Source organism: Saccoglossus kowalevskii, chromosome 9, assembly GCF_978046115.1.
Source record: "Saccoglossus kowalevskii chromosome 9, keSacKowa6.1, whole genome shotgun sequence".
NCBI classification, from domain to species: Eukaryota; Metazoa; Hemichordata; class Enteropneusta; family Harrimaniidae; genus Saccoglossus; species Saccoglossus kowalevskii.
The window spans coordinates 14,593,534-14,605,677 of record NC_140649.1 but is presented as its reverse complement, the minus strand read 5'-3'; the positions used below and the strand labels follow the sequence as shown (position 1 = coordinate 14,605,677).

The following is a 12,144-nucleotide window of genomic DNA, read 5'->3' as shown; positions in this document are numbered from 1 at the left end:
ATTACATATATAGGTACTATAGGTGGACCTCTCTCAGATTTGTTCATTTTGTAATGATATCTTTAATTCTCTAATTTTGGTGAATATTTTTGTAATTTTTGGTAAAAAGTGATATTTTCGACTTCTTGTTGAAAACCGCAAGTCCAATTGCTTTGATATTACGTATATAGGTACTACATGTCGACCACTCTCAGATTTGTTCATTTTGTAATGATATCTTTAATTCTCTAATTTTGGTGAATATTTTTGTAATTTTTGGTAAAAAGTGATATTTTCGACTTCTTGTTGAAAACCGCAAGTCCAATTGCTTTGATATTACATATATAGGTACTACATGTGGACCTCTCTCAGATTTGTTCATTTTGTAATGATATCTTTAATTCTCTAATTTCGGTGAATATTTTTGTAATTTTTGGTAAAAAGTGATATTTTCGACTTCTTGTTGAAAACCGCAAGTCCAATTGCTTTGATATTACATATATAGGTACTACATGTGGACCTCTCTCAGATTTGTTCATTTCATAATGATATCTTTAATTCTCTAATTTTGATGAATATTTTTGTAATTTTTGGTAAAAAGTGATATTTTCGACTTCTTGTTGAAAACCGCAAATCCAATTGCTTTGATATATTATACATATAGGTACTACATGTGGACCTCTCTCAGATTTGTTCATTTTCTAATGATATCTTCTGTTCTTTAATTGCCATGTGCATTGCTAACAGCGGAGCTATCTCAGCCGACAGGCTGCTTGTTTTTGTTTTTGTTTAAAAGATTATTCTGTCATCTGCTTCACACTTTGGTCATTTTTCAACACAATCCATGGTATCAATTGCATACTATGAGTACAGCTGCAAAGCAGCCCCTGCAATCCTGTAAACTGATCTCAAAAACACTGTTTTGCTGGAAGCAATCGGTTGTTCGTGTTGTACGTCGTGATGCAGTATATGAATATTTCATATTCTTGCATCATTGTTTGATATTTCATGTATGCGTTGTTTTCTGCATTGCATTCTTGGAATTACATTTAGCGTCGCAATAGAGTCATATACAGAGGGGAGCAGTGTGTCGATACAACGCATCACTGACATTCGAGGTTTTGCTGTGAGGCAACTAGTTGTGCTAATTTACGAACAGGAAATCATACATTGATATAGTGATCTTGAAAAAAACATAGTTATGGAATTTATACTACCATTTTGATTCAGGATTACTACACAGTCAGTCTTATTGGAGGGCACACTGAGGGCGAATGCATGTATTTTGTGATATTTTTTTTATGAGCTCCGCTGTCGACTTTGTCGAGCGGAGCTTATCATATGAGTGATTGTTTGTCGGCGTCCGTCGTCGTCCGTGTCAATGTTTTACTTTTTCGACTTCTTCTTGAAAACTACAAGCCTGAATGCTTTGAAACTTGGTGTGTATGTACCTGGGGTAGATCTCTCTTAGATTTGTTCATTTCATGATGATATCTTCAATTCTCTAATTTTGGTGCATATTTTTGTAATTTTTGGTAAAAAGTGATATTTTCGACTTCTTGTTAAAAACCGTAAGTCCAATTGCTTTGATATTACATATATAGATACTACGTGTGAACCTTTCTCAGATTTGTTCATTTCGTGATGATATCTTTAATTATCTAATTTTGATGAATATTTATGTCATTGTTGGTAAAAAGTGATATTTTTGAATTCTTGTTCAAAACAGCAAGTCCAATTGCTTTGATATTACATATATAGATACTACATGTGGACCTTTCTCAGATTTGTTCATTTTGTGATGATATCTTCAATTATCTAATTTTGATGAATATTTATGTCATTTTTGGTAAAAAGTGATATTTTTGAATTCTTGTTAAAAAACAGCAAGTCCGATTGCTATACATACTATACATATTGTTCATTTTCTAATCATATTTTCAGTTCTATAATTGAAATGTGCATTGCTAACAGCGAAGCTATCTCAGCCGAGAGGCTGCTTGTTAAAACAAGTGTTGTATTACTGGGGGCTTTCTGGATTGCTTTGAGTTTTAGTAAATACATGTATGATAAGTGGGAACAGTAAACAAAAATGGCATCCAGCATCATACACCATTATAAAATTTCTATTAATTCACTTTGAAATCTCAAAAATCTCAAAGAGCATAGATATATAATAATATGAGGTTATTACAAAGATACATGTACCTCAAAATATGCACAATGACAGTACAGCGGAAGTATCGACCGATGCGCAGAGGAGGTCGATGCAATAGCGTACATATTTTCCTTCCAAGGATACATCATTGGAATGCCTAAATTCAAAAAAAAATTTGAACAGAATCAGCAAACTTCTTTGTGTGGAGTCCGGCCAAACCATGGTGGCAGCCATGTTTGTTTTTATTATTAGAGAACGCTTACGCGCATAGTCATTCCATATTTGGAATTTACATTTCCTTATATGGTATGAAGTAAATACCCGTAAAATTACGCCACGCTGTAACTTGTAGCGTTAAGATGACAGATGTATAATAATTTTAGTTATAGTTAATTTAATAGTAAATAAATTTATCCTACATGAAATTATATATACTGTACATGTATTTGCTCTAATAGAAGTGTATTTTCAATAGAATTGCACATAAACTAAAAAAACTGCGTTTATTGTATACTGCCTGGTGAATTTTAGCATAGAGATACATGTACTTACAGGTGTATTGCATTTACGTATTAAACTGCATGTGCTACTAATGGAACAAATACAGTAACTGTGAGTTAGATGTAATGTTATGTGTGAGTGGGCTGGCAGGTGCCGGGTAATACCATATTTGTTCTATTAGTAGTGCATTTGCAATTTATGCTGCTGTAAAATACTTTATTTTCACTGGAATTAATTTTCGCTGAAAAGACTTTTTAGGTGTGTTGTATGGAATTTATTTTTACTGATTTTTAGTAATGAATGTAAATGATAGGAAAAAAGGTATATTCGCTGGATTTTGTTTTCACTGAATCATTCCTTCAGCGAAAATAGCGAAAATTAATTCCAAGAGAAAATAAAGTACTCCACAGTATATTTTAGAAATCATATTGGTGTGCGACATAAGGCATATTTAATGATCCAGTTTTAAAATGAGCGCAATTGGTGGCTTACATGATAGTGCTTCTATTACAGAAGTGCTACTTATAAAGCAAATACAGTACCATATTTGTTCTAGTAACTCATTGTAACTTATATAAATGATATTGGTATAATTATGGACTATTAATTTTAATGATTATGTACACACTAAATGTAATATTAATTTGGTGCCTAATGGAGGTGTACATGTAATGAGGGTCGGCAAGGGGTATTTTCGTAAGCTGTAATCAATTGTTCTTATTTTCGTAATAATGTAATTTAAATAAATATAAAACATAAAATCATAGACAGGGGCAAGGTGTAAAATGTAATCAGTTATTTTATTCGCCCGTAATTTGTACAAAGATCTTATTTTTTGTAAGCGTATAAAGCATTTTCCACATTAAAAGGAATTTGCTTTATCTGTAAAGTGTAAAAACCTTTTTTTTTTCACTGTAAACTTTTATTTTATTTCCTATAAAAACATAAAATGCCTTTTTTATTTCCTGGAACCCTTGTCCCCTGTAATAGAGCAAATACAGTGTTTGAGTTTTCCCTTAGAAGGAAATCTACTAAAAGTTCTTTATTCACTATCATGTGTTCATTACTGTTTTTGTTTTTTTCTGCATCAGAGCGGTAGCCAACAAGATGGATGTGTACTATTGCAGCTGTTACTGGCCGCGGAACATGAATTCCGATTACTCTGCCCCTCAGGTAGGAATATCGTCATTTAAATTTATTCGCATTTATAAATAGATAATTCTTTATGTCAGTTCTCCAATATCATGTATATACTGTGGAATAGTTTATTTTCGCTGGAATTAATTTTCGCTGAAAAGGCATTTTGAGCGTTTTGTATGGAATTTATTTTCACTGATTTTTGATGAGTTTAATGTGAAATATATGAAAAAAAGTATATTCGCTAGATTTTATTTTCACGGAATCCTCCCATCAGCGAAAATAGCGAAAATAAATTCCAAGCGAAAATAAAGTATTCTACAGTACCTTGTTCAAATATTTATTGGGAAGGCTCATACAGCAACTATTATAACATGGTTAGTCTGAAACTATCCAACTGTTCAACATCTTGTATCTGGCACAAGAAGACCTGTGAATCCTGCCCCTGAAACTGAATAAACAGAGATTGAGATCAATTGAGATGACACGACATAGTATTGTGATTGCGCTGTGTGATCAACTGATCAAAACAGGGAAACCTAGTAAAAGTATTAATACAAATTTTTATTGCCAAAAATGTTAATGCATTGTGCATTTTGCGAAAAACATGCGAGTTCATTGCATTCTCGTGTTCAGATCGAACATGTGAGATCATTGTCCCGTCCGTCGTAAATCAAATCACGACTATAAAGCATTGTATTTCTTGCTCCTTTTTTTGCTTCATTTATGTGCAGAAATTTTGTATGATTATATCCTTAAATTATTGTTGATTTTGTCATGTGCCTTGTTCATCTATGTGTACGTTCGTTCTATGGAGTGCATTTTAATACTGGAATGTGCTCGGTTATTATCTCCCGCCAAATATGCTAATTTTTCCCAGAGAGGTCTTACATCCACTACCAAACAGCCTTGCTTACCGTTTATAATCTCTAAATGTTTATTTACTCTTTGAATGCCAAAATCAACTTTGTATTTTCAGAAAATCAAAATTTTTTCAACAATTTTGATAAAAAACTGCAGCCAATAGAAAATTATGTCCATTTGTTCCAAAACTAACAAAGAAATTACAGAAAATGCTCAAAAATGTGTAAAATGTTGCTCTGAAATTTTGGCGGGAAAAAAAATATGGCATTCAAAGAAGTAATATTGATAGGGATCTGCTAAAAGACAGTAGTACATTTATAGACAAGCTAGTTAATTCTAAATTATGTGTCATTCTTGGTTATAGCAGAGGTACATTACTTGGGGTTTGCAACTCGCATAGTACTGTATGGTGACATCATGTCAAGATCCCATTCAAGTCTCTTCTCGTAGATAGCGAGACTGAGGCTACGTCCTTCTGACATGACATATATCAATGTTCAAGGTTTGTAATGAAAAAATAAAACTTTTCTTGTCACTATCATAGTGAAAAATGTAATACATCGAAAATGTACAGAAAATATAGTTCTCGTAATCCATCATATCGTGGGCAGCTATTTTGATCCACCTGGACATCCCAGTATCCTAGTTACCTCGGGCATGCGCATTCGCATTTTTCTGAGTTGGAACGCTTATGCGAGAGCGAGATTGTGACGGGATCTTGGTATCATGTCACCGTAGTTACAAACCCCAAGTAATGTACCTCTGGTTATAGTTATATATTTGTTTATTTTTTTTTTATTTTGAATCATTCTATATTTGTAATGACTATGCATAGTGTGTAGTGGGTGTAATATAGGTGCAGACGAAATAAAAAAACAAACAGAAGAGCAATAATAGAAGAGTAGAGGCAGTTTCTTTTTAAATTTACTATCAATGACAAGTTTTCAATTATTTTCTGCACAAAATGCAACCAGTTATTAGTCCCCGTTCGGACGTAGTCCGAAAACGGGGACTTATGTTTTGCCCTGTGTGCGTCCGTGCGTGCGTGCGTCCGTGATCACCTGTATCTCGAACATGCATGGACCGATTAAGTTCAAACTTCACTCATACATCACACATTATATGGGACATATGCACATGCATTTTTTTCATGATCTGATTAACGATAGCCAAATAGCGACCATTTTAAGGCCGAAAATGCATCAAAATCACACATTTTCACCATTCCGGACCCGGATCTCAGTTATGCATGGGCGGATTTCGTTCAAATTTGATACATACATTAAACATAATATGACCTTGATGCACGTCATTTTTTTTTTTTGGATCGGGTTTGAAATGGCCGACTGGTGGCCATTTTGTTTTAATGAATTCAGTTCTGGATCCGTATCTGAGACATGCTTGGATTGATCGAGTTCAAACTTCACACACACATGGTACATCATGTCACAAATAGATATGTGCATTTGTTTCATGATCCGCTTAACAATAGCTGAATGATGGCCATTTTAAGGCCGAAAATGCATCAAAATCACGTATTTTCACAATTCCGGAACCTGATCTCGGTCATGCATGGATGGATTTTGTTCAGATTTAGAACAATGTGTTGTACATATGCAGGTGCATTTCGGTCATGATCTGCTTTGAATGTATATGTCACTCAAATATGAACGGAACGGGGACGTGTCATTGACAATGACTTGTTCTATAAACAGTTCAACATGGCAAAAATCATTATCTACTTTTGGGAAATAATACCCCCAGAAATACCAGGATGTATGACCTTTAGGGTTCATGTATACAAGGCCTATGGAACTGCAAACATATATAAAATTTACCTTGAGTTTGAATGCTGATGCCTTTTACAGTGTCACAGACTTTGTGGGGGCTTCTTTATATTCATCAGATGTTCTTAAGCTAGGAAAGGCCATTCTTTGTGTATTCGTGACTAGTCTTGTTTATAGAAATAAATAATTGACACCATGTTTTACAGATGAGCTGAAACATCATTCAAACGTGCTGTCTGATGATCTGATATGTAACTAATATGGTCTACTTCTAGTTTGACTTATAATCCCTTGATATACATGTAATTTACAATGCACTGCACTTTTAAAATTGCCATTTTCAATCATGAAATCAAATTGGAATTGCTTATACAATGGTTTTATAATCGGGAAAACCTCCGTCCTTGTTGCCTTGAAGTGTGTGTGTGTACTGGGAATATTTTGTTTCAGCCGGAATTTATTTTTGCCGACTTGAAACTTGAAATTGTATATTTAGTATAAATTTATATATTTTATTTGTAATAATTATGCTCTCTAAGTAAATAAAAATCATGAAATTGCATAATTTTGCGTGTGGCACAATTTCGAAAAATATTGTATTTCGTAGTCTTGCATCAGACTAGTAAAAATAAAATTGAAAATCTTAAAAGATGCATTATGGATGAGAACATGTAATTTGTAGTATTGTTGTTTGATAGTGTATTATTTATAGATTTATTATTAGACTGTGATTTATCATTGTAGCACACATGTGTGTATTTCATTGATGATACTATGTACAATGACATTCTGTATTACACATGTGCACTGGTTTGTTTAGTACATGCACGTGTGTATGACTGGTTTTGATTTTTTAGCTACTGAATAATGTGTGTGCCGCAAATACATCATTTTTGACTCCCGTGTGCGAAGCACAAAAAGGGAGTTTTTGCAGTTAGTGTGTCTGTCTGTCTGTCTGTGTGTGTGTGTGGGGGGGGGGGGGTGTCTGTGTGTGTGTCCGCCTGTTCCACTGATATCTCAAGAACCATACATTGATTTTTGATGAAACTTGGTGCATAGATGCTCTGGGCCAATGCGCAGATTTGATTAGGTTTTGGTAAAAATCCATGCATATTAATTACCTAATTAATTTTTAGCTGTTCCATGACTGTTCTACTGATATCTAAAGAACCACTCATTGGATTTTGATGAAACTTGGCACATAGATGCTTCAAACTAATGCGCAGATTTGATTAGTTTTGGGTAAAAATCTTTGTAATTTTAATTAACTAATTTGCATAATGATTAATCAATTTTCGGCTTTTCCACTGATGTCTCAAGTACTAATCATCACATTTCAATGAAATTTGGTACATAGATGTCATAGGACACTGCACAGACCTGATAGTTTTTAGAGTAATATCAGTAGATATTAATTACCTAATTTGCATAATTATTTAATTTTCAGCTTTTGATATTTCAAGTAGTAATTGTCACATTTCAATGACACTTGGTACATATATGTCATAGGACACTGCACAGACCTGATAGTTTTTAGGGTAATATGAGTGCATATTAATTACCTAATTTGCATAATTAATTAATTTTCAGCTTTTGATATTTCAAGTAGTAATCATCACATTTCAATGCAATTTGGTACATAGATGTCATAGGACACTGCACAGACCTGATAGGTTTTAGGGTAATATCAGTATATATTAATTACCTAATTTGCATAATTAATTAATTTTCAGCCTTTGATATTTCAAGTAGTAATCATCACATTTCAATGACACTTGGTACATAGATGTCACAGGACACTGCACAGACCTGATAGTTTTTAGGGTAATATCAGTACATATTAATTACCTGATTAGTATTAATTGGATATTAATTACCTAATTTGCATAATGTTCCACTGATATATAAAGAACCACAAATTGGATTTTAATGAAACTTTTAAAGAGAACTATGCAGAAACTCAATTAGTTTTAGGTAAATATTTATGCTTATTAAACACCTAATTAACATAATTAATTAACACTGATATCTCAATTACTGATCATCACATTTGAATAAAATTTGGTACAAAAATGCTCTAGGACAATATACAGGCCTGATTAATTTTGGGTTAACATTTGTTCATATTAATTCTTTAATTAGCATAATAATTCATAATTTTTTTGTTCTGTTCTGTTCATATTAGTTACCTGATTTACATAATTAGTTTTCAGCTTTTCCATCAATATCTCATGTACAAGTAATTTTGAATTAATTTTTAATGTATCTTCAATACTCTCAGCACACGAGAGTTCTTTCTAAGCTTTCTTTGATTAGCTTTATGATAAATCAATATTATTAAAAAAATATGTTTACATCCATATTGTATTTATAAGAATGAATCAGCTATACAGTGTACTGTGAAATCTGTATTAGAAACCACGGCTTCTATTAAAATGTTACAATACAACAAAAAGGATGCGGCTTCCATTAGAGCATCTACACATATGAGAAATTATGATTTTGGTTCTCAATTATTCAAAAAGAATGGGTGCGTCTTCTATCAGGAATGCGGCTTCTAATACAGATTTGATGGTACTACTCTGACAGCTTATACAATGTATGTACAACTACAATGTATCAACAGCTGCAAATTTGTATTAACAAAGGCCCAACCATCAAAGTAAACTTGTTCACAGTTTTAAAAACATAGTTTTAAAGTTGCTACAGTGGTCTACACTATGATTTTACAGTACTGTAGAATACTTTATTTTCACTTAGAATTTATTCTCGCTATTTTCATTGAAGGGATGCTTCAGTGAAAATGAAATCCAGTGAATATACTTTTTTTTCCTATGTCTCACATTTAACTCGTCAAAAATCAATGAAAATAAATTCCATACAAAACACCCAAAAAGCTTTTTCAGCGAAAATTAATTCCAGCGAAAATAAAGTATTTTTATAGTAATCTATTGTACTTTATTGTGCACTCTGACAGAACTGATTTTGTAGGGAAATTGAATCCCCCAAAATCAAGTTCAGTCAGCTTGTTGACTGCTGGAAAGAAAATATAAAAAGAATTAAATTTTATATAAAATTGTATGCAACTGTATTGGTGACTTGAGGCACAAAGTGTTGTGGCCCTTGATTTACTTCATACAATGTATATACACTCATTTTGTTTATAAAATTTGATGGCAATGGCTGTTAAGATAGATAGATTTGAAAATTCATATTTTTTCCCTCTATTGCAGGTTATCCAAACCACGAAGATAACTTTTTTGTAGAGGCAGGCCCAGCTGTTAGATTGTGGTGCAATGCACTCAATGAGGTGGGTAGCAAGCCTTATCATGATCAACTAACTATTTAAAGGGGAACTACTCAATCCCATGGATTGCACCAAAGAATCATGGGACACTATTGTTTATGTTGTTTACAATGTTAATTTATCTTTTGTTATCCATTGTTATTTTAATCCAGAAAGTAAATTTGTTGTGAGATTAGGCTTAACTGGAAGGTGCCCCTTTAACGTTTAACAAAACCTCACTTTCTGCTGAGAAATCCTCCCCTATTCACAATGAATATCCCAGTGAAATCGCAATGAATATCCCAGTGAAATCTCAATGAATATCCCAGTGAAATCACAATGAATATCCCTGTAAAATCGAAATGAATATGCCAGTGAAATCGCAATGAATATCCCAGTGAAATCGCAATGAATATCCCTGTAAAATTGCAATGAATATCCCAGGGAAATCGCAATGAATATCCCAGGGACAACGCAATGAATATCCCAGTGAAATCGCAATGAATATCCCAGTCAAATCGCAATAAATATCTCAGTCAAATCGCAATAAATATCTCGGTCAAATCGCAATGAATATCTCAGTCAAATCGCAATGAATATCCCAGTGAAATTGCAATGAATACCCCAATGAAATCGCAATGAATATCCCAGTGAAATCGCAATGAATATCCCAGTGAAATCGCAATGAATATCCCAGTGAAATCGCAATGAATATCCATGTAAAATCGCAATGAATATCCCAGGGAAATCGCAATGAATATCCCAGTGAAATCGCAATGAATATCCCAGTGAAATCGCAATGAATCGCAATCGCAACGCAACATATCACTTGATCTTTAATATGCATACCTGTATTATCTCAGGGACATGGACATGTTATAATGAAGGCATTGGACAAGAGATGTGACAAACACAACGGCATTTGGAGAATCAAAAATCATAATTAACGCTGCGATGAAATGATTAAAGGGCGGTGGTCGTCGCGCCACGCACGCGCGAGATTTATGGGTCTCGTATAAACAAAGATTCGCAGATCAACGAATACAAACTGAGACGTTTCCAAGCTTAATTAGGTAATTTTTAGGTGTTTGAAAGGTATCGAAGGAGTCACCAATGGTTATTCAGTGCAAGTCGCGCCCAGGTCAAACCTCATACTTGTGATTTCCGTGCAAATGTCACACGTGACAACCACTGCGCTTTAACATATGACATCAGTTTGACCCTACAGAGGCACTTGGGTTATACAATAAAAGAATTTTCAGACAATTTCGAATAATGACTATCGAAAAGTGATTTGCCAACCTTCTTGAAAATAGCATAATTCAACTAAAAAATACAATAGTTTCTAAATTAGGCAAAAAAAATGACAGTCTGGTCAGTCTGAAAGTCTGGTCAACCATTTCCGGTCTTGGTGATCTCCAGACAGTTCGAAAATTCTTGTATTAGCCAAACTAAAAACACACCAATGTTCTTGTAAATAGTATGATACAAGTAAAAATTATGATAATTTGAACAACAGATGTTTTTTTTGATGCAAAACATGCTGACCCAAAATTCCAATAGTTTTGTATTTTTCAAAGCCCCTACAAATGTTATAATAATATTTCACATGAAAACATCCTGATTGTATTGATAATTTTAATACTGTAGAATACTTTATTTTCGCTTGGAATTAATTTTCACTATTTTCGCTGAAGGAATGATTCAGTGAAAATATAATCCAGCGAATATACCTTTTTTCCTATATTTTACATTAAACCCATCAAAAATCAGTGAAAATAAATTCTATACAAAACACCCAAAAAGTCTTTTCAGCGAAAATAAATTCCAGCGAAAATAAAGTATTTCACAGTATCTAGAGAACTACATGTATTACAGATGGAGTTATGCAGCTGAGCCAATGCTTTATTAAGTTTATCATATAAGTAACATAACTCATTTATCAGAAGAATATATATTGTCATGTGACCTAATTAATCTTGCTAGCTTTACAAATTCACAGAAAATAGCTGTAGATACGATAGATGCGAAAAACTGTCACTTTTTCACGGTCATTTACGGTCATTGTTGCCATACAGATATAATATACATAAATTTACATAAATTCGCCTATTTCCACAGATATCTCAAAAACCACTCATCAGATTTCAATGAAACCTAACACGTATGTGGTCTAGTATAATTCACAGATGTGATTAGTTTGAGGTCGGAATCCATGAATATGATTAACTAAATTTGCATAAATTGATCAATTTTATGATATCTTGTTTAAAAGACTAATTTGGTTTATTCCCTATTTCAATTCTCTCAGTACATGACTGTTCTTTCTTAGCTTTCTTTGAATCTAAAATGTTGGTTAAGACATTATTATTAGGTTCGTTTAGTCCAACTTTACGGTATAAAAAAAAAATTATGAAAAACGCACAGACACA

The 12,144-nt window shown here is 33.1% G+C and overlaps 1 protein-coding gene across 2 annotated transcripts in view; it reads left to right on the top strand.

Annotated features, from left to right (window-relative positions):
- LOC100376333 (uncharacterized) overlaps positions 1–12,144 on the top strand; it is a 66,640-nt gene that overhangs the window by 17,927 nt on the left and 36,569 nt on the right. For both annotated transcript variants that reach the window (XM_085503186.1, XM_078012267.2), the window contains exons 2-3: positions 3,730–3,811; positions 9,660–9,736. In XM_085503186.1, the coding sequence (XP_085359312.1) occupies positions 3,730–3,811; positions 9,660–9,736 (159 nt within the window). The remainder of the gene's footprint in view (positions 1–3,729; positions 3,812–9,659; positions 9,737–12,144) is intronic.